This window comes from Microcebus murinus, chromosome 5 (assembly GCF_040939455.1).
Source record: "Microcebus murinus isolate Inina chromosome 5, M.murinus_Inina_mat1.0, whole genome shotgun sequence".
Lineage (NCBI taxonomy): Eukaryota > Metazoa > Chordata > Mammalia > Primates > Cheirogaleidae > Microcebus > Microcebus murinus.
Genome location: NC_134108.1, coordinates 42243445 through 42266979, shown reverse-complemented (window position 1 = coordinate 42266979; position 23535 = coordinate 42243445). Strand labels below are relative to the sequence as shown.

Sequence of the window (23535 nt, the reverse complement as noted above, 5' to 3'; positions counted from 1 at the left end):
TCAGCAGCATAGGCCATCACTGAGCTTCTTAGTGAGGCCCCTTTTCCTGATGACATTGGTGAATGCTGTGTGCTCTGGCGGGTCTTCTGGCCTCGCATAATATGTCCATGCCAGCATTCCTGCTTCCCTCATCCTTTTTATTCCTTCCTTTACCTTCTGACAAGGAAACTCAGCATGGGCCTTCATTTTCTCCTGGCTTCTGAGACCACTCTAGCCACAAGTTTGCCTCATCTCCATGGGTCTTTTCCAGGAAATTAAATCTCATGTCCCAGCAGAGTCTCACCTGGTGAATGAATTCTTGCTTACCCAGTCTTATCTTCCCATCCCCTTGATCAAGCATCTTCAGAATGTAATCCCAGCATAACTACCCTGGCTCCCAGCAATACATGTCAGCTAACTCTCAGAGCTCATTTGAGATTTAATCTCTTTCCTGTTTATTAGACCCAGCGTAATCAAGTTATGTTGAAGTTTATCCAGCATAGTTATTGACCTGGCAGTCAAGAGAGAAGGTGAGTGCAGCTCCTAAGGGGGTATTTGTTGCTTGGTTGGGAAGAGGCCTCTGTTAATATCTTTCTCTACAGAGAAAGTGTCAGCTCTTACCTTGGAGGGGTGTGCTACTTCTACCAGCTCTGAGGGATCAGAAGGGTCTGCTGAGCCAAAATATTGGAAACATCCATTCAAGTACCCCTATCCTATATTTCATGGTCCCAAGTTTTCTCAACAGACCTACCTTGACTGAGCATATAAACATCTTGAGCTCTGCAACACTGCTGAGTTTACTCCTCAGCTGTATATATATTTTTGTTTATTATATCTCCTCCTCCAACAAGAATGCTAGAATGTAGCCTCCATCAAGGCAGAGACTTTGCTTTCTTTGTTGCTCTATTCTTAGTACCTATAACAGTAGTTGCTGCATAGTAGGCACTCAATAAATATTTATCAAATGAGCAAATGAATGAATGTGTAGAGCTATAAGGGAGCATTAAACTATAGCATATCCATCCTAAGGAATTTTATGCAGCCATTAGAAATATTTACAAAGAATTTTCATCGATAAGAGGGAAAGCTTATGCAATAATGTTAAGTGAAAAAGATTTGGAGGGTTTAACTACACCTATCCCATCCATGAAAATAAGCTCACATTGAAAAAAAAAAGACTTCGGAAGAAAATATCCTAAAAGATTTACAATAGCATAAATAGCATTTGGGTAGTATATTTTGGCCCCTTAATTCTTCTGGTTGTATGTAAAGAAGCCTAAAAGGACTGGGATAAGGCATCTGACCAGGCTCCCTGTAGCCCTGACCAACTGCAAAAAGGAATGTTGGACATGCTTCCTTTTACCAAGGAAAGGATGTCATAGAGAAGTCAGAGGCATCTAACACTTATCCTACATTCATAGAGGCCATTCTAAGGATAAAATATGGATTTGAGACAGGGGAGAAATTGAGAATGATAAAATAAATGTTTGCCTCCTTTAGCATATGTTCATCATCATTTCAAGGGCTTCCAGAATTGCAGGACTCCCCTACATCTGATGTGAATCTCAAAGGTCTACCCTGACTCCTATAATCTGTCTGTCTAGGTCTGAAGAGATGACTCAGGATTGAAAGATTATTCATGGGTCCCCCTTGTCATTAGACCAATTTTCTGGCATGCCCAGTGTGAGCCACAAGCTAAGACTTGTTCTAAAATATCCTTGGAAAAGATGATAAGAAAATCAACCCATCAGTCCATTAAACAAGAATACCTACTTTGGCATAGAAAATATACGAAGGGGTAGAAGACACCACTGTATCTTCAGAAAGCTTGCAATTTATTTAAGAGGGCAAAATATAGAAACAGAATATATGTGGTTACTGCCAAATGAGATGTAAAGACAATAAATGCGATAGCCATTCTGAGAAGAGAGGGGTGAGAGGCTTAGGGCAGAACTTCCAAAAAGTTGAAATATAAGCTAGTCCTAAAGGTTGAGAGGAATGTAGATAAGCAGAGAAGAATAGGCTAGGAAATTCCATTAGGAGAAGGCAAGCCAATGTGGATAAGCAATATAGAGTGCATCTGGGGCCATAAACAGGCTGTTTTCTCAAAGACGTTTTGAGTAAAGCATTTTAATCAGAATTATACCAACATATTGATTTTATCTAGGTAAATTTTTGTTCATCTGGCACTGTTAAAACATAAGCAATATAGTATTTGCTTCCAGTACTATACTGTATTTTCAAAGATTTTTCTTATGGCTTATTTCTTTTCCTTGAACAACTTTAGATGAAGGTTAGATTATTAATCAGCTTTTTCCAATAAACTTTCACCAGTTATAGGTTCTGCCTTTTCAAGTCTGTAATCCTATTATCAATATGACTGAAGCTGTTGTTCTAAGCCTCCAAAATACAAAATATATTAATGAGTGAAAATCCCACCTAACAGGTACAATGAACACTATCTGAGTGATGGGCACACTTATAGCCCTGACTCAAGCATTACAAAAGTGATCCATGTAACCAAAAACATTTGTACCCCCATAATATTTTGAAATAAAAAAAGAGAAATCACAAAAAATACATATTTTACAGCAGTGATTAGAGATAATGTTTTATTGTAGTAATAGCTTTCCAAGTGTTTTCTCATGTCACAGGTGCTGGTTTCTTCTGTATTTGTAGAGTTATTTGTTATTTCCTCTTCCCCCTTTGAGATTATCTGTAGTTCTGTTGGCCCCCTAAACCTACTTCTTATTCTTCTCCTTCAGTTCCCTAAACATATCTATTTCTGTTTCTAACCATCTGGTCAAGACGCTTTTATTACAGCCCAGACTGAAGGGTGGGCAATGGCTTAAAGGACCTTCAGGGGGAAGGAGAGCCATGTTTCCTTTCCAGACTTATGAGTCTTCCTAAGCTTTCCACATGCTTAGTGGTTCATCTCATAATTCTACTGAAGGTCAGGCAGTTGGTACAGGGATTGTTAGACTGAAACCAAATGGCCCACAGAACCAAAATTAGAACTCAGAAACTTTGCAGTGTTAATTTGGACTTGCAGACCACCATGACATCTATCATTCTACTAGAGTTTTCTTTCAGTAACTACTTAATAGGAGTGTTTATGTCAACTCTGTATTTCCCAAACAGCGCTATCAATCAGACCCATCTCCACATCCACTGTGAGTGAGACAGGCATAGTTCAGGCCTCCAGGCTTGCCAGGAGGGCAGTAAGCCACTTGTTTTTCTTGGCAGAAATCTTTGTCTGCATGTGGTTCCTTCTCTTCTTTCCTCAGACCACAAGATTCAGAGTCCTGGGAGCCTGGAAGACCCTCAGAATTTTCTTCACCTCGGCTGCAGTCTGTAGCAAGTACCATGTAGTTTAACCCTTCTTGGTTCTTGGTTTCCATTAAAGCAATTGACATAGCGTCACCTGAATTCACGCAAATCATATTGCCACCTTCACCTGTGAAAAAATACGAAGGTTATTCTAGCATGTACTTATTTTCATTTATTTGCAATAACTTATAGGCTGTATGAGAATTATAGCAACACCAACTTTACACATTGTTCAGCAAACATTTATGAGCACTGCTAAGTGCTGGGAGTACAAAGATAAATAAGACGCATCTCCTGTTCCTTGAGGCTATTGCAGTCTAGTAGGGAAGCAGACATATTGCTATAGAGGGTGGCATCCACTTTAAAATAACAGCTGGAACAGGTCGTGGTCTTTGTGATAGGAATTAAGTGGCCCTAGGAAGGCCCTTTTGTGTAAAATACTCATTCTTTCATCTTTCAGCAGCAGATGAAATGTCTACTTTTAAAGATTTAACTTTTAGATCTAGTAATTTAATCACTTATTAAGATAATATTTACTGAATGCCTACTACATTCCAGGCTGTGTTCTAAGTATTTATGATACAGCAATGAATGAAATAAAGTTTCTGTGCTTAGCCCTGATGTACCCCCAAGTTTAGTTTATTTGAAATGAACTTAAACTAAAATATGAGGAAAATGAAATCATTTCAAAGGACTAAGGGAAGCACCATTGTACCTATTTTTTCCCAATGGAATTTTAATAGACTTACCTATTTTTCAAGTTCCATACCTGAACTACAAAGCTAATTTTATTGTAAGAGCATATGAGCTACATCCCTGCTCTGTATCACGTGTGCATTTCTCTTGCAGACCCCCAAACTGCTGAAGAACAAGATGGCCAGACAGGCTCCTGGGCTCTTTGGCCTCATCTCATTTTCCTCTTCATTGTTGAAATATCATTATAGTATATTTCAAACCCCATGAATAGTTAGACTTATAAAATAGCTCCCCAATAGAAATAACTTTTTCAGATGCCAAGTTTGGTTCATACCTAAGTGCTGAATACCTGTGGAAGGAGTCAATCATTACAATTATTGGACAATATATACTAAGCCATTGAGAAACTTCTAAGAATAACTTGGTAGATGTAATAATAGCAACGGAAAACATAAAAAAAAATTAGGAAGAAATAAGGTAATTGACTTTAAGTAGTCCAGTAGCCCAGATAATTGAGGAAATTAGGATGTCCTTAACAGGCTTAAAAGAAATTCTGCTAAAGAAAAGTTTAGAATTTTGACAAAAATTTAAATCTACAATATAGTCTACCCACTCATATCAGTAGCTTCCTTGCCATACCTTTAACCCCATAAATAGTATATTGGAAAACTTCCTACCAAAAGATTATTTTAACTTTTAATTTTTTTTTTTTGCTTTGAGTTTTTTAAAAAGAATCTTTTATATGAGGCAAATAAATTCATTTTGGAAATTCTCTTGTCACATGTCAAAGAAAAATCATTAGCTAACTACTTTATTGGTTCATAGTACTTGCAGCAATATTTAGTAACTTGACCCTGGCCAGCCTTCCGCAATTAGTACATCTTCTCATTGCATGAAGAGCTTATGAGAGACCATGGCAGTAGCAAGAGGTTGTTTCATTTTGTTTGTTTATTTTTGTTTAAAAATTACTTAATAGAAAACCTATGGGTCAGACCTTAAAGCAGATATCCTCAATAAAAACAGCTTGCACTCAGCAACCTCTTTAAGAGCAAATATTAAAATAAAGCCTTCCAACTAAGACAGGGTATTTGCAGACGAGACATATGCCGGCTGACTGGCTATGTTTAGAACAGCAGAGGAGCATTTAGATTTGTTTCCTGTAGAACTCTCTGGGACTGATGAGGTGATGTTTACACAAATGTTTGGATGAAGTCACTGGGATATTTTTACTAGATGCACAGATATGTTACTAATCTTCTCTCTCTATCCCTTTTACACCCCATTAGGTCAGTAGGACCATAGGATAGGCACGGTATTATTGGTCCCTGTAATCCTAAGCCCCCTCACTTGGTGTTTTTTTTTTTCTTAAAAAAAAAAGTCCTTCCAATGGCTTTTCTTATCTTTTTATATATCTCTCACAACAACAATGAAGACAGACATCTTATTGCTAGGCTAAATATGCCCACCAGTCTGCAAAACAGCAAACTATTATTAAACACATTCTCTTTTATTAAAAACATAATTAAGTTTAGGCTCGCCTTGAAGGGACCATTCCATTAGTTCCATCCTTCGTAAATATACAAACTCTGCCTTTCTATTTCTTGTCTGTTCCCTGCCTCTCTTGTTCAATCATAATCTCAATTATCAAATTTTTTTAGTGATTTCTGTATCTCTTTACATTCTTTACCTTCAAGATTTACATTCATTGTAAGCAATAAAATGATGATTTCTCTTTTACTAAAACTGTATTGCCCAGAATTGCTTATTTCTGTCTGATTATCATAGTTTGATTATGTTCCCTTTTAGACTCTTCCTGTATCATTATTCTCAATATTTATGTATGCTTCTCTATTTTTATGAATATTATTCAGAATTTTAATTCCTTCTGCCAACAACTTGGCACCTAAATAAATTTGATATAACCAGCGGAAAAAATGGTGCAACTTTTCTAGCAAGCCATAAGCAATAATTTCTTTCACTATACTTAGTGGTGCAGCACACTATTGAGAGCATAGTTGGGGAGCTTGTGTGGACAGTTTCCTTCCCACAGCCTTGGCTTTGTGAAGGCTGAGAGCAAAGGCTCTAGAATAGAGCCAAACTCTAGCCCCATCTCAGCAGTATGATCATGGGCAAGTTAATATACCTCACTTTTCTCATCTGTAAAATAGGTTACTAAGAATAGCCATTTCATAAGAATGTCATGAGGATTTACAGAGTTAACCTACATAGCACAGTGAGTAGCATTTAAAAAATGTTAAAATAAAATTAGCTATGATTGTAATTAAAACTTTACACAAAAAGGATTTTCTTATGTATACTTAGTGTGAGCATTATCTGTTACCTATCTCAGCCTTGTAGATGAACTAGGCAATGCAACATAGTAAAAAGATATTCTCAAGGGTCCATGGAGACTTCTGGAAGAACCTAAGGTAAAGCTAAGCTCTTAGGCCTACTATCATCCATTATGACAGCCTCTTTGATTTTTATAAAATGTCTTCAACACATTAGAAGGAACGGATTTCATGAACAAAGAGTTGAATTTTAAAATACAAGTCAGCCACAAAATCCAGGCATCCCTCTGGAATGCTTTACCTCTCTGTAATATTTGACCACTTCCTTCTTGGTGAACTATTTTCCTTTGGGTTTCCACAGCAATACTTTCTTCCAGCTCTCCTCTTCCCTTTCTGGCTTCTCCTCCTCACGCCCACCATCTTTCTTTGTTAGTCCCTCCTATACCGGCTGTTCTCTGGGTCCTATCTCCTGTTCACTCTCTTCCTATCCCATACTCTAATTTAAATGACTGCAGCTACACCTGGCTACACTGAGCACAAACCCTCTCAACTGTATCCTCAGGTTCCCCACTCAGGTAACCCACAGGCAGCTCAAACCACGTTAAAATCTGTTCCTATCTTCAGGAACAGCACTGTTTTTCACCCAGTTTCTCAACTCACTGGGAATCACCATTGTCTCCCCTCTCTTCCTCACCCAGTTGGTCACCAAGTCCTATCACACCTACCTCTGTGGTAACTCTGGACTCACTTTCGTTCTCTCTATACCTGTTATCATTCGTTAATTCAGCTTTTATTAATTTTCTTTTCTTACCTTGATTAGTATGATCCATATCCCTCTAATTTCATCCTTTGCCATTTCCTACCCTCATGTGTAAATTCCATGTCTTTCTACACCCTGCTCCTTCTATCCTGAAGTACTTTTTTCTCGCCTCCCTGCAGAACCCAGCTTTGAAGTACAGCCTCCCTGTGGCTTTTCTTGACTCTCCCTCTGCCACAGTGTGGACTCAGCAATCTTCCTCCGGGCTCCTAGAGAACATGGATTCCCTCTCGATAACAAAACACAGTGCTTGTTCTCCTGGCTTCTGGCAGAGTATGTAATATAAAATCATCTGTTCACTAAATCCTTAAAACTAAGCTTATGTATAAGAAAAAAATCTTGAAGAACTGACTAGAGAACCTACAGACCACCAATTCCTCTGGATAACATAAATTTTATCTCTTATTCCACCCAATATGTATGCAAACATACATAAATCAGCATTTCTGTTAATGGTCATATATGCGCACAAAATATCTACAAGTATATAACTGAATTATTAACTATGACTAGCACTGGGGAATGAGATAGGGAAGAATTAGAAAACTTTTAGTTTTTACTCTGCTTAGATAATTTTATACTTTTTATAAGAAGCATAAATTACTCTTCTAATAAAGATTTTTAAAATGTAGGTACAGTTATAAAATAATATAGCAAGGACAGTTACTGAGAGATTAATTACTAGAAAAGTTAGAAGAAAAACCATAAAGGAATCAGGAGTCATTTTTTTTTGGTTGATGTAAAATAACATAAAATTCTTTTTTATACCTTTAAAATATAACTAATTATGTTCAATCTATATCTACAAAAATGATACTCATAAGCAAATTTGAGTCTTAACAGTCAAGTTTTGCTTTCTAATGATAAAAGCAGTGATTTAGTCAGAAAAAGAGGCTTTCAATGCCAAGCAAACAAAACCATGTGCCGCTTACCTTTCAGATATCCATACATTCAACTCAACCCAGTTACAGCCATTTGTCTGTCTTAGGAACAAAAGAGTTCATTTTACATATTGACAACCCACCCTGGATCATGATTCTTCTACAGTTTCCATATTTGAACTTGTAACAAATAAGAACCAGGCCAGGCAGGAGCAGATTTATATGGCTTGAGTGAAACAGTATTAATCAATAGTGAACTGGTGACACCCATCTTTCCTGTGGATAGAGACACAGTCCTATGCCAAGAACAACTTTCCCAATCACCATTAAAAGCTTAGTTCACTATTAAACTCTGCATACAAAATTAAAGAAACTGACTCCAGTTTTCAAGGGAAAAAAATATTCTTGCTTCTTTCTTTTCTTTAAAACAGACAAATGGAGCACATTAAATATAGGTGCTTACCACTATGCCTTGCCCAAAAGTCAACAACTATCCATTGAAATAGTTTTTTTTAACTACCAAAATTTAATTCAGAAAAATATTTCATTAAGTAAATGTCTAGAAAATGAGAAAGGATATATTTTTCCAAATTCCATGTGATCTTCACATAGGCAAGGCTAGGTGTAGAACTCTCCAAAAGGGTGTGGTTGCTGTAGCAGTTATAACTCCAGAGTGCTCTACCATTGGCTCTCTTAGAATCAGCTCAGCCCCAAGATGAGAAGGTGGGTGGAGCCAATGTGAGACTATTAACAAGGTTTGTTCTGATGTGAGTTGTGATGCATGGCCAAGGCAAACACAGCTCTTTTTAATCTGTCACTTAGCAGTTTACATTAAAGAACTTACATGATCAGAAGTTTATGTTCGCATCATGATTTAAAGTCACCCAAAATATGTAGTCAGAAGCATTAGACAAGTAAATATTTGTCCTCAGGCTTCTTCTTTTTTCCTGCTGTTAGTCAAGTATACCACTCAAAGTGAAGGTCTCAGATGTAAGGGTGATCTGGCTGTGACATCTGTCACCCCATTGATCTCCAGGATGGGTACAGCTATCTGTCTGGCTAGGCAGGTGTCCCCTTCCTCCCTCACTGCTTCATGTGTCTCTCTCCCAAAGCTGCATAAGATGATCTTCCCCAGTAGAGGAGGACTGTTCTTTGCTCAAAGATACACAATATCTGTGCTCCCCGGCTAGAATCTGCAAACCAGCTCTCAAGGTGAAGGTCTTGCTGTGCGCTACACGGTGAGCATAGATGACGGCACACAGCCATCAGCCCTGTTATAGTCAGTCACTGCCGATAGCAAGAGGCCTAATTTCCAGGAGATTTTGAGTCAGGGTCCATCTTACCAGATTTATTTCTAAGCAAGAATGTCTGCATTTAAATAAACAAACGGGCTCTCAAATTTTTAATAAAAAGAAGGAGTTCTAGAGCAGCTAAAGAGGAACATTTTTTCATATATATATTTTTGTTATTTCAGCATATTATGGGGGTACAGATTTTAAGGTTTCAGTAAATGCCCATTTCCCCCCCTCCCCCCACAAGTCTGAGTCTCCAGCATGACCATCCCCCAGATGGTGCACATCTCACTCATTATGTATGTATATACCCGCCCCTCTCCCCCCTCCCACCTGCCCAATACCCTATTACTGTAGTACCTATGTGACCACTTAGGTGCTGTTCAGTTAATACCAATTTGCTGGTGAGTATATGTGGTGCTTGTTTTTCCATTCTTGGGAAACTTCACTTAATAGTATGGGTTCCAGCTCTAACCAGGAAAATATAAGATGTGCTATGTCACCATTGTTTCTTAGAGCTAAATAGTACTCCATGGTATACATATACCACATTTTATTAATCCATTCTTGGATTGATGGACACTTGGGCTGTTTCCACAACCTTGCAATTATGAATTGTGCTGCTATAAACATTCGAGTGCAGGTGTTAAAGAGGAACATTTTAAAAATCATTTTTCTACAGCAAATTAGGCAAGCATATGGTAAATCTGATTTGGGAAATGAATGAGGTGACTAACATGCTCTAATTCTGTTTCTTACTATACATTGACCTAAAAAGCTTAGTCTGCTCCATCACAGTACAATGGTTCCAGAAGATTATTGTCTTATTTACCAAAATACTGAACTCATAGAATCAGACTAGATCTTAGCTAGGCCTGGCCCACTGCAATAATTGTAGCAAAATTACTCAGCAGTTAGAAGCAAAGAGTTAGACATACACATAGCAACATGGGTGGATCTTAAAATTATAGTGCTGGCCAGGCACTGGGGCTCACGCCTGTAATCCTAGCACTCTGGGAGGCCCAGGCAGGCGGATTGTTTGAGCTCAGGAGTTTGAGACCAGCCTGAGCAAGAGCAAGATCCCCGTCTCCACTAAAAAAGTAATAGAAATTAGTTGGACAACTAAAAATATATAGAAAAAAATTAGCCAGGCATGGTGGCGCCTGCCTGTAGTCCCAGCTACTTGGGAGGCTGAGGCAGGAGGATCACCTGAGCCCAGGAGTTTGAGGTTGCTGTGAGCTAGGCTGATGCCACAGCACTCTAGCCTGGGCAACAGAGTGAGACTCAAATATATATACACACACACACACACACACACACACACACACACACATATATATATATATATGTAGTGCTTAATGAAATAGGAAAGGAAAATATTCATGTGCATTTTGCAGAAAAATGTACAAATGAAAAGATAACAGACCAGAGACATTAGAATGGTAGCCTGGCAGTGGGGAGGGAGGAAATAGAACAGGAGAGAAATATGGGGATAAAGGACTAAATAAACAAACAAACAAGAGAGAAGCCCTGCACAGATCAATGATGACAGTGTACCATATCCTAGTCTATAATTAACTCCACCCTGTACTTGAGGTCCAAACTGGTGTGAGGAAGGGAGGAGGGGGAGGAGAACAGACCTCATGAAAATATCATCCGACATGTTCATTCTCCTCCTTACTACCTTAGATTATAAATCCAGGGACCATAGCACTATCCTTAATTTTTTTAAATTAGTGTGCAATACAAAATAATTTTCAAAGAAGAATATAATAAACAATCATGATGATTATTATTAATCATAAGAATCACATTATTCTTCTTACCTACTTTAAAATGCCTTATGTGTATATTCCATTTTAACTCTGTTCAGTTCACAGTGGAGAGAACACTAGAAAATTCTGAAGAATCAAACTTACCTTCAAAGCCTTCATTTATGACTCCTCTGGTGTTTGCTTCATCTCTGCACTGAGAAACACTATTTAAGGAAAAATTTCTGAATAACTGAAGCTGGTCTTGAATTTTATGGAAAGTAGGCCTTTGGTCGGGTTCTTGAGCCCAGCAGTGGATCATTAAATTCCACCTGGATATATGGGTAAAGATGAGAACATAAATGGTGATTGGATATCATTACTGATAACCTAGGTAAGGTCATTTCAGAAATGAAAGAATTTAAGTTATTACCAGATTTCCACCATTAATACAAATTTATATAAATGAATCAGAACAAAGGCTTTTGTTTCTTATTTAAGAGTGGCTTGCATTATTACTGTCTTTATTAGATAATATCTTTCTTTTGAAAAGCTAGTCTTAGGTCAACAGTTATTGCTCCAAATAAGCAGATAGATAATAGATGGTTGGACAATGTCTACTCAACACACAAGGAAACTAACAGCCATAAAAACTATTGAAGAAGTTGAGATTTAAAATATTTACCCCAATCTACACAGATATTTAGTGGCAGAACCAGTGGTAGAAATCAGAGTCGATATCAGACACTGGGTACTCTTTATTACACAATCATATTAATTATGAGATTTAGTTCCCCAGACATTCATAGCTGGTTGTTTAACATTATCTTGTCCTCAATGGTTTTCTAAGAAACTTCTATGCAGCACTGTTAGCTAGTGTTCAGTCATTCACTCAGCAAAGATTTTGGACACTTACTTTATACCAGCAGTGTATTAGAAGCTAGGGATGTGGACATGTAGCTCCTGTTCTCATAAGTGATATGTAAATGGAAGACAATGACAAATTTTATCACACCACAATGCATATGAGCAAAAATGGCAACTCATTTATAGTGTCTGTAACTACTTAGGTATTTTTCAGAGTCCCCACCTAGCAGAAGAAACTTTATTTAATACAATACAGTTTATAACCAACCTAGTCCAATCCACTATTTTAAATAATCTTTTTAAGTAATATCCAGTCTTTTCTGGCTAATAACTCACTCTCTCTTATTTTCAGTCCATCCCCACCCTCTCTGACCTCCTTTCCAAGACAGTGTAAGGTTATACATCAGGTAAGAGGCTTGTGTGACTTTTAGTGGCCAATCTAGAATTCAGTAAGAAGTGACTGATCTGGTCCATCCTGCAGGCATCAGCTACTATCAGCAGTCCATGAATTATTTTTCTATTCTCTTGGCCCTTCCCCACTGAACTGGTCCTCCATTGTCTCTCTCTAGCTGAAGAATTCTCTGAGACTCTATTGTGCCCTATATGCACTGAAAAAATACAGGGAGTCTATTTTTGTTTCTGTTGTATGCTCACATGGCGATTCTTGGCAGAATCTCTAGCTTTCAACAAAATGTTCATACTCTGGGAAACAAAGGAAGTCTGGAAGCATAAGCTAGACCTTTTCTGTCTGGACATGTCATTCTCCCTTCTTAACGATGCTGGGTCTCCCTTTGTCAAAGTGGGGGTCTCTGCTCAATGATCTACTTGCCATCCTCCCAAATGGGGAGGAGGTGGGCAATCACTCCATGCCCTTGGTGTTGCCTGCCTAATCTAATTGAAGTCTGTAGAGGACGTTTCAGGACCCAGATAGCCAATATTTCACCCTCCTGCCTTTATCTTCAAATTCTCTTCTTTCTGATTCCCTAGAATCAGAAGAGAATTTCCCCAGGGCTCAGAAGGAATAAGGATTTTACTCACTTCCTCTTTTTTATTAGACTATCCTTATATAAAAGTGTGTGTCTTTATACATACAATTAACACTTGATACTTAATACACTAACAAGGAGCTAAAAGACACAAGATAGCCCCCTCTCTCCTTCAAATATAGTTTTTAAGTCTACTGACTCACCAAAAAGGTCAAGTACCCATTCTCTTTTTTGAGAGAGAACTGATAAAGAAACACAGATTGGGAGGTATTTAAAATATTAGTACTACTACCTCAACAGAGAAATATGCAATTACAAATGATGATAAGTTCTTTACTAAGTACTAATGAAAACAAATGTGAGTTTTGATAGACACAAAACATTTTTGGGAAGTTGCTCACAGAAGGCCTGTCTGCAGAGATGACATTAAGAACTTTGTAGGAAAATAAGATGCTAGTCATGGGAATAGGGTGTGGATGGAAGTCAGGGAACACACTACAAGAGGGGAAAGCATGTGTAAAGTCCTAAATTTGGAAAGAGGTTGGCACATTTTAGAATCTGAAAGAAAGCCAGTGTCACTGAAGTGCAGTAAATTGAGTGGAGAGCATGAGATCAGAGGGGGAAGGTGAGACCATGCAGGTCTCATAGGCCAAGCACAATGCCAGATTTTGTGACACCACAGTGGGAAGCCTTTGAAGGTTTTAAGGCCAGCAAGATCTCTGTATTTTTAAAGGATTACTCCAGCTAATACGTGGACAATGGGTTATAGAGGGGCAAGTTGGCCAGGTAAGAGATAATGGTGGTTTGGACTAAGGTAACACCAATGGAACTAGAGCACGATAATACTCAATCACTGGTGTAAATGGCCCAGAAATCATCACAGGTGTTGTATTTAAAATAGATAGTATATGTTTTAGGAATTGTAATGCAATCTCTATTCCATTATAATACGGCAAGCAAACTCCACTTCCATCTATTTTATTTCTTGAAAAGCACCTCAGGTCAGAGTTAGTACTCAATATCAGAATATTATGGGGAAACCTAACATTGGTCTGTTTTCAATGTATTGAGCTGATGACTTTTCATATATATTACATATATAATTTACATTTTAGATATAGAGTACTAAACTTGGCTCTTTTTTAAAAAATTAAAATAGCTAAGAAATAACCAAAAGACATGTGCCATATACAATCTTTTACATATTTCATTATAACCTGTGCCATTTAGAAACAGAAACAGTACAGAGATCTCAATGAAGGCTCATTAGACTTTGAAATAAGATATTATAACTGATATCAGATCATGGAATTTAAACCAATAAAGTAAAATCTTAATGACTAATCTAAGGATTGTCCTCAGAGTTGAGAAGGGAAAGTAAACTATTGTAATTCTCCACAGGAAGAATTTCTTTTCTTAAAATAAGGTGGTGATTCAAAAATATTGCCAAGGCATAGATATAATAGAATCTCTCAAGACATCATATTTCACTTATGTCATTTTTACAGTTGTCCTCTCTTATCCACAGTTTTGCTTTCCACAGTTTCAGTCACCCATGGGCAATAGCAGTCTGAAAATATGAAATGGAAAATTCCAGAAATAGACAATTTCATAAACAAGTTTTAAATTGAATGCTGTTATGATTAAATCTCATGCCATCCTTCTCTGTCCTGCCTGGGACATAAATTATGCCTTTGCCCAGAGCATCCACACTGTATACATTACCTGTTTGTTAGTCACTTGGTAGCCATCTCAGTTATATGATTGAAAAAACATAGTATAGGTAGGGTTTGGTGCTATCCACCGTGTCAGGCACTCACTGGGGATCTTGGAATGTATCCCCCATGAATATTGGGAGACTACTGTACTTTATGTATTTATAATCTGCTTTATTCTATAAAGGATTTAAGATACTTAATGGAGATTTTCTAGAATGAGATAAAGAAAGAAAAAGGAAAATGAAAAAAGGAAGAAGGAAGTGGATGTAGGGGAGGTAGAGGGAGGGGAGAGAAGCCATCCTTACAGCTGCCTCTTAGCCACCTGCCCCTCACCCACTCACTCTACCTTCCAAAAATTCAGTCTCTTATTTAATCTGTGCATTTCACTTAAGCAGCTATCTCTAACTTTTTTCATCTACGGAGGCTTTAATTTACATTGAATCTAATCATTGTTCTTAACTTTCTCATGGCAAACACATAAGACCTGTTAGTACATAAAATCTTTCTGTTCCACCATCCAGGGACAAATGAAGACTAAGAAAAGAGAAGTTATATAAAGCAATAGTTATCTAAAAATAAAGAATACAATATGTGTTCTCCGCAATAAACTGGCAATGGAATAAAATGAAGAAGCTTTTAAGAATTTAATAATCCTAAAAAATGATTCCCTATATCTTTCAAGTAAATTAACAACAACTATAGCTTTAGTATAGAGGGTCTTCCCTTACAAATATGCACTTGTCACCATTACACGTCATGCATGCTATATGCATGCTATTTATGCATGCTAGGTGATGGTCACAAATAATCAAACATATTACTCTAAATAAACTTACAGATCTTTCAAGTTTGTTAACATTTACCTGGGCTGGTTGCTCTAATTCTAGAAAAATACTCACTCATTACACTTATATTTTATTTGGCTAAATGATTTAGGTTCCAATTTCTCTACTCACCATGAGAACCATTAACTCCTCTTTGCTGCAATTTTTTTTTTCAAAATAGCATGGGACTCACTAGCTATGTTCAGTATTAGTGTCTATGAGTAATGAAGTCTTTGGATTCACAAAGCAATTGAAGTTCAACAAATGAAAAATCATAGTACCTTTCAGTGTCGAGTTTCTATAGGTATTTAAACAAAGCACATAAAATACAATTCCAAGAATTCCCTCACTCCTTGTACCCAATCCTAGAGAGACCCATTTAGCATCTAGCTGTACACATTTTTAAGGGGTAAAAACAAGATGGTGAACTTCCATGTTCTCTTGTTATTGCCTCCTACATCTGAGGGACTCTCCAGTAATTCCAGTTGCCACTGTGATATGTCTGTCACAGAAACCCAAAGAGCTCTCACTTGAAGTAAACTGCCCTTTGATCCCATTTCTTCTCAGGACTGGTGTGGTTGTTGTGCAAACTAAAGGGTGAAGAGATGGCGGGCTTTCCAGTTTACATCCCAGGCTGTGGAGCCAAGGGCAGGAATGCTCTGAACCCAGCATTCCATTAATAGCTGAGCACAGCAGAGCCATCCATGGGCTCACCTGACCGACCCACAGTGCATCCAGGTGCTGAGTATTTAAGCAGTGAATAGAAGGTGCAGCACGGCTCAGCGCAGATTTTCAACCCTCTAAGCTGGGCCTGTGATCTCAGAAAACTGCTTCAAATGAAAATCAGTTCCCTCTGTACTCTAAGGAGAGTAGTTAATCTTTATCATGACAACTTAAGGCCATGGCCAGATTGAATGGCATCGCTGAGAGCTCCACTTCCTAGCCCAGCTTGTTTTCCTGGTTGGCAATGGATCTTTAACCCTTCCTGGGGCTCCAAGAGTCATGCCGCTCTTGGGGCATTGTTTACTTTGTATTAATAATGTTCAAATGAACCTCAAAACCACCAATGGAAAATTTTGGTCCCAAGGAAACTGTATTTTTATAAAGATTAAAGCAATCCATCTGATAAATTATTTAACATAAAACTATATAGAATATTATCTTTTTCCATTCGTAATCACAAATACTTTTCTAGCAGCTTTCTAGCTCTCCTTCTTCCTCATCCTTGTAGTTGCATTTTTGGATACCTTTTGATAGAGCAAAGTTCCACAGACCTACATTTTCCTGCTCCACAATTCAGCAATTTGTTATTTAGCTCCTCTCCCCAAACAAAATAATCAAACACATCAGTGAAAATGTGTAATTCAGTGATTGATTCCTAAGGTGCCTGTCCACAACTACTGCATGATTATGATGAGGCACATCAGCCCTTGGGGCAGGAGTGCTGGGGGGAATGTGCCATATAAAATTCTAACAGCTTATAGGAAATTCTGCACAATTGAAATTCTGGGGAAAATGTCTTAAGTATTTAATAGATGTATAAGAGATACAAAACAGTGAGTAGTTTGTAGCTATTTACTTAAAATTTATTTCAGTATGCTGGGGTTTTTTCCCTCAAGCTCCACATCAAAAGTTTTCAAATATTGTATAATTTCTTATCCTTAATGTACAGAATTCTTTCTCATTTCCCCCCTAAAAAGATCATGAATTATTTTTTTAGGCATTATTACCAAACTTGGTCAGATGTATATCTATCTGATCTCCCTATAAATATCTCAGAGGCTATAAAAGCTAAATCAGAAACAAGCAGTGATTCAAATCTTCTAGCTGGAAGATTTAAATAATACAAAAACATTCACCAGTAGAACATCCAACCAAGGTGCCCAGCTCTTAATCATCTTTTGGCTCCAGTCTGAATAATCCTCTAAATAACACAGCATAGTCAAGGCAGTACAGCCGTGGGGTGCATCCGCATACTGCTAATTCCTTTTGCACTTGTCTGTACCACACAGTTTAGCACTTTATTACATGCTGGCTTGTCATCCAACTGCTTCATGTGCATGTCTTTTCATTCAAAATACATTCTGAGATGCTGAAGAGCTGTAGCCCTGGTTTAAATACCTCTGTAAGTTATATAACCCTTAACATGGTACTGTGCACATAATAAAGCTTATACTTGTGGGTTATTTGTACTTTTAGAAACTTGGGTAAAATGCCTCTTGGAAAAAGTTTCAAGACTTGCTATTTCTGCTGAAGTTCTCCACAAGTAGGCAGATTAGTACTGGACATAATAACTTGGCATTTTTTTCTTTTATAATTACACCTAAATCACTCACTCTTCTAAGGATCACTATGAGAATTGAATAGTGGCCAAGATCAGTTTGATAGGGTCACTAATACTTAATCACTTTGTGTTAAGTTCATAAACAGATCATAACCTGAACAATTTTTAGTAATATTATCTCCAACCAGTCAATATCAGCTATAGCAACGGAGGCAATCCAACTCTTAAATAATATATTCCTATTTAGTAGAACCTTTTAGTATGCAGATTAAGATATTAGTCAAATCGGATCTCCCAAAATAAAATGAACATGTATGTGTATACACATAGAGAGAAAGAGCTTTTATTGGAATTCACTTAACCAGAAGTATAAATATATCTTACTCTCTAAAATTTTTTTTCTGAGTAAAACATCATGTATATATACAACTAAAAGAAACCATGTATTAGTAAATTAAGTGCCATAATCAATTTACATTTTATGTGGGGTGTACAAATATATAAATTCTAGTTTTTATTTTAACAAACTATACCAATGAGGCCTAAGATTGCATGTACACATGTTTTTGTTTTGGGGGTGCTCATGTTAATATAATTAACTTACAGATCATCGGGACAATTTCTTGGTGGCTCCAGTCTCCCTCCTGTTTGCACATAGTTTAAAACATCAAGGTTGGAATGAGCTGGATAAGGCTGATGACCAAGAGTTAAAATCTCCCAAATCAGAATTCCAAAAGACCTAAGGATATTAAAGAGTTTGCTTTAATTATACTTATTACACACATAGGTCTATAGTAGTTTCTCTGACATCATTTTCCTGGGGTTCTTGGGGTCTACTTTATGTTTGGCATAAGGCCCCATAAAAGGAGATTTAAAAGCAAGTTGACCTTAAGAAAAGAGAAGGACAAGCGTTGCATATGAACAACATTTCAAAAGTGATAGGGAGGCTTGGGGGGCGTACATGCACACACACAGAGACACAAACACACACACTCAGACACACAGGAGCATACATGCACCCACACACACACACACATATGCACACACACCTATACATGCAAACAATTGCACACATGCTCACTCTGTTTCGCCCCCTGGCTGAAACCCTACTTCAGGCTTCCATTACCTAAGGCTTTCAGAGCATCAATATGCAGACATACTTAGGAGTGAGCAAGAGAGCATTTTAGCATCCCTCCCCCACCCCCATTTGAAAAAGAGAGTGCTAGTAAACATGGAGAGGGAAGGCCTGAGTAGAAACTAGCAGCACTGAGGACCAATTTTATCTCATCTCCAATCTTGCCTAGGGCAAGCCCAGCTTATAAGTCATTGAACAAATCTTTACATTTTGAGCAGTTCTAATGAAAAGTTGGGAGTCCACAAGCAAAAATGAGGGGTCTCATCCAAATAATAAGGAGATGCCCAAACCTCCCCAAGGTCCTATTCTTTTTGCAATCCATGATTTAAAATTTATCTATAAATTAATGACAAAACATCCCCCAATAGTAGACATTTGGGCATATAATTGGACATTAATTCATAAGTACCAATTCCTATTAGTTATACGCTTCTACATCTTTGGAATATAGTAAAATATTTGGAAGTAAATGTATCTATTTCATAAACATTAGTAACCAAAAGGATCAAAACTGATTGGGGGGTTGTGAACTGCTGAGATCAAGAATCATTAGTCCTTGACCACCAATTTTCACTTTAACTTAAGACAAATCACTTAGTCTCTCTGGCCTTCTGATTTCTCACATAAAAAAAGCAAGATTAGATGTCCTGTTGAGATCCCCCCTGCCTCTGACGTTTCATGGTTCTACCCAGGTTTCTCTGCGTCCCATTAAGCTCACCACACATCAGATTGAGTAGTGAAGATTCCATCCATCAAACTTTCAGGAGCCATCCACCGAACAGGGAGCAGGCCTTCCCCTCTCTTTCTATAGTAGTCATTTTTGTAGATGTCCCTCGCGAGTCCAAAGTCCCCAATCTTCACTATCCGTGAAGGACTGGTATAATCTTTCACAGACACAAGGCAATTCCGAGCTGCCAGATCCCTATGGAAGAAGCTATATTTAATAATAATGACAATAATAATAATAAGGTTCCAGAGATCAAAGAAGTAACACTAGTAGGTCTGTAGAGAAGAAAAACTTTTTTACAGAAATGATTGCTATTTTGAAGGAATGAAAATGTTTAATCATCTTGTGTGTTTTGCCCAAACTACAGGTGATTATTGTGCCAATATCCACAATAACCTTGAATCCAGAATATCATTGTACCTGTGAATGAAGTGCATCTGCTCCAAGTAGACACAGCCTTTTGAAATATCTACACACAGGTCTACAAGGTCAACCAAGGTGAGTAAAGGACCATGAAACTGTAAGAAATGAAAGAAGAATTATAGGCGCTCTTCTAGTTTGCACAAAATATACAATATAAGTGCAAATATATGTGGATACATAAATATTCATATTTTTATATGTATATGATGTTTTGGAAAAATTTTTAGTTATGGTTATAAAAATTCAAAGAGGAAATAGCTAAATTTATATACATTCTATTCCAAAATACATAAATAAATGACAGACGATGTGTAGCAAGCAGAGACAATATGGGATCTTTATTGGAAAGATCTCTGAGTGTGAAGTCAAACAGATCAAGATGTGAAACCTAGTTCTTCTTACTAGTTGTGTGAACTTGCTCAAGTTGCTTAACTCATAAGCAACATTCTTACATGTAAAATGGGCAATAATACTGACCTTGCAAGATTCAAGGTAAGATATGTAATGTGGCAGGTACGTAACAAGCACTTAATGAACAGTAGCTGCCCTTATCAGTAGTAATAATAATCATTTAATCAGTGCTAGCTAGTTTAACTATTGGCCCAATGGCACTCTATCATGCCAGTCATGACAATGGGCTTTTTTCTCATATAAGCCCCATATAAATTATTTATTAGCAATACTTTATTTCAAGGTCACAGATTACTCCTCTCATCTAAGAAAGCCAACACAAGTATACACTTGAGCCTATAGTGGTTGCAATGATGTCTAGGTTTTTAAAAAAAAGCCAGTAGAAGTTTTTATTAGTATCATAGGGAAAAAATTTAAAGTTCCTGTCCTGAGGCTATATGCACACACTATCTGCTCCTTTCCATTTCCCTAAAATTACCCTGGTTCAGGCCTTTTAAAATCATCCCTAATCTGATGCATTCAAAAACTTCCCATGGAATGTAAGCTCCTAAAGATCCACAGAGAGCCCCAAAGCCCTGCAGACTGGAGTGACTGCTTGCTTCTGCCTGAGGTCCCAGCGCCCTGCAAACTGAGTCCAGCCTGGTTCCTCAAGACCCCCATGTCTCCAGTCTCCTATGTTTTCATTACTTTGTTTTGCTGTGACCCACGTCCTGTACAGTCCGTTATAAATTCCTGAGCACAGCCTCCCCTACAGCACCCCCATGCCGCACAGCCTCTCTCCAAGTCCATCTGTTTCCTACCGTTTTCTCCTCTCACAGTCTGTACTTCAGTCACACTGGGCCACTTGTCATTCATCATAGCTGCTCTGCATTTCTCAGCCTCTCTTGGGACAGACAGGCATATGTACCTTTCCAACTCCACACACCTTGCTCTCTAAGATCCCCATGCTCTCTAAGAACATGATTCTGGCAACAAGGGGTGTATTTTCCCATTAAATACTAAAAACAGACTCAAATGACCAGAAAATGCCAGGATGTTGGGCCAGGGTTCTAATTTCCCCAATCCAACATGAAAGAAGTTTAAGATTTCTTTCCATAGAAGTCTTCTAAGGTTTTACCACCAGCCAAAATTGTAGCCTATTGAATTTAAGGAAAATTAGTAGAAAAGTATAGGGCATTTGCATTATAAAACCAATACCAATATCATGGACTCCACCGCCTACCGGTGTCATCCGGGCTTTACGCAAATAGGTAAGAAGGTCTCCTCCTTCCATCAGTTCCAGGATAATGTACTGGGGTTCATTTAGCAGACAGACTCCAAGCTGCTTCAGAATGTTGGGATGACTAAACTTGCTGAAAAGTAGAAAGACACAGGCTGGATGACAAGGCAGCGACAGGAATCCTAGCTGAGGGTCTTAATGGAGTACAGCAATTCTTATCCATTCATAGTGTCCTTCAAAACCCCTGGCTTATTTTCTCTAATAAACGAAAGCTTCCTTTTCCGAGTACTGGTTTGTGTGCTTGCCTTAGGGAGGTAATATGGCAACCCCTAGTGGCCAATGCATATGGATAAAATAAGTTGGTTTTTAGAAGAAATAACATTCATATTAAGTATTTTATGTTTTGGAAAAGAAAGTAATTTTGACCAACAGTCTTCTTGAAAAGATATTTGAAAACCTCATGTTTTGGGTCATCACAAGTATGAAATATAGTCTCTCGCTTTCAGAGAAACAACTCAGTCATACAGGTTTGGCCACACAGTTTTCTCAAGACATGAAACAAGTGAGCCCTAATTTAATGATCGGAACCTAGAGCTCAGGACCCCATTGACCACTGCCTCAAGTCTTCCCTTTAAGATGTCCTTGAGCAGTTTTCATGACCATAAACTGACAAACATGCAGACAAGTTTACTATGAAAAGGGATATTTTCACTGACATCCTAGGACTTAAGAAAATTCTCTTACTATATCTATTTGACCCATTATCACACATTTAGATGCACACAAGCATGTTTAAAGCTGAACAGCTTCAAAAGTCAGTTGCAAAACATACTCCTTGTTGAAGATAAAAGAAAGGAGGACCTTTTGTCTGAGGACTGATTACACCCAGGCTCAGAAGACTGACTTCTATAGACTACTTGTTACTACACACATATTTTCATTTAAACTTTTCAACCATGTTTGTTTTAAGCATGATCTGCTATTTCATGTTATTTTTTGGTGTTAAAAATTGACCAAGCAGGTTTAAAAGCTTCCTACCCACATCAAGAGAAAATTATTTCAGGGCTACCTCATTAGATGTGCCTCCTTTAGGAATTCAATCTTTTCCTGGTCTGTAGAACCCTTCTTCAAAGTCTGTACAACATAAAAACAAGTCAGGAATCAGTATAGCAGACATTTCTGTGAGTTCAGTGGGTTAATGGAGACAATCTTTGTTCTGTTTCATTTTGTTTTGCAATATCTACCCTCAAAGCTAGAAACAGATCATAGATAAATCATGCACAGGTGCTCTGTAAACCTACTCAAACTTTAGTTCCTGTTAGTGCTAGTGTTCAAGTAGGAAAAGCTGCTAGATAAAGATCTAGTAAAATTTAAAACAGAGTCCCTCCAAAATTTAGAAATTTAAAAACAGACCAAGTTTGGAAATTAAGCCAATTTCTTAATTTTCAAAATGTTTTATTCCGTATCTGTTTCCCCCACTTCCTTGCTAATAATACGTTCCCTTATTTCTTAGAGACAAGGTGCCCAGTCCTAAGCAATTGGTCTAAGCTAATCATGAAAATTGTATTTTGAAATTCTCCAGCCTCCTTTGCAAAGGAATGGCCATATGACTCCGTGCTGGTCAATGAAATGTAAGAGAAAAACTGCTGAGCGGGAGAGAGAGATTTGCAGAAAACTTTTGCTTTCCTGAACATATACATCTGGCACCATCCTTCCCCCTCTCCCTGGCCTGAATGAAGATGTGATGTTAGATTCTCTGGCAGCTATCTAGGGACCATGAGGCAGCAAGCATGTACAAAAAACAAGAATCTCAGAGATAACTGGGCTCTTACCTGACATACTATACTGCACCAAAGCCAGAAGTATCTTGTTATGAGAGAAAAATAAACACTAGTTTAAAACAG

General features: G+C 37.8%; 1 protein-coding gene across 1 annotated transcript in view; it reads right to left on the bottom strand.

The window, feature by feature from the left end:
- Positions 1–2605: 2605 nt before the first annotated feature.
- ROS1 (ROS proto-oncogene 1, receptor tyrosine kinase) overlaps positions 2606–23535 on the bottom strand; it is a 112753-nt gene continuing 91823 nt past the window's right edge. The window contains 7 exon segments of the mRNA XM_076003030.1: positions 2606–3436; positions 11206–11369; positions 18321–18455; positions 19570–19773; positions 19999–20096; positions 21635–21764; positions 22701–22765. Coding sequence (XP_075859145.1) covers positions 3126–3436; positions 11206–11369; positions 18321–18455; positions 19570–19773; positions 19999–20096; positions 21635–21764; positions 22701–22765 — 1107 coding nt within the window. The 3' untranslated portion in view covers positions 2606–3125.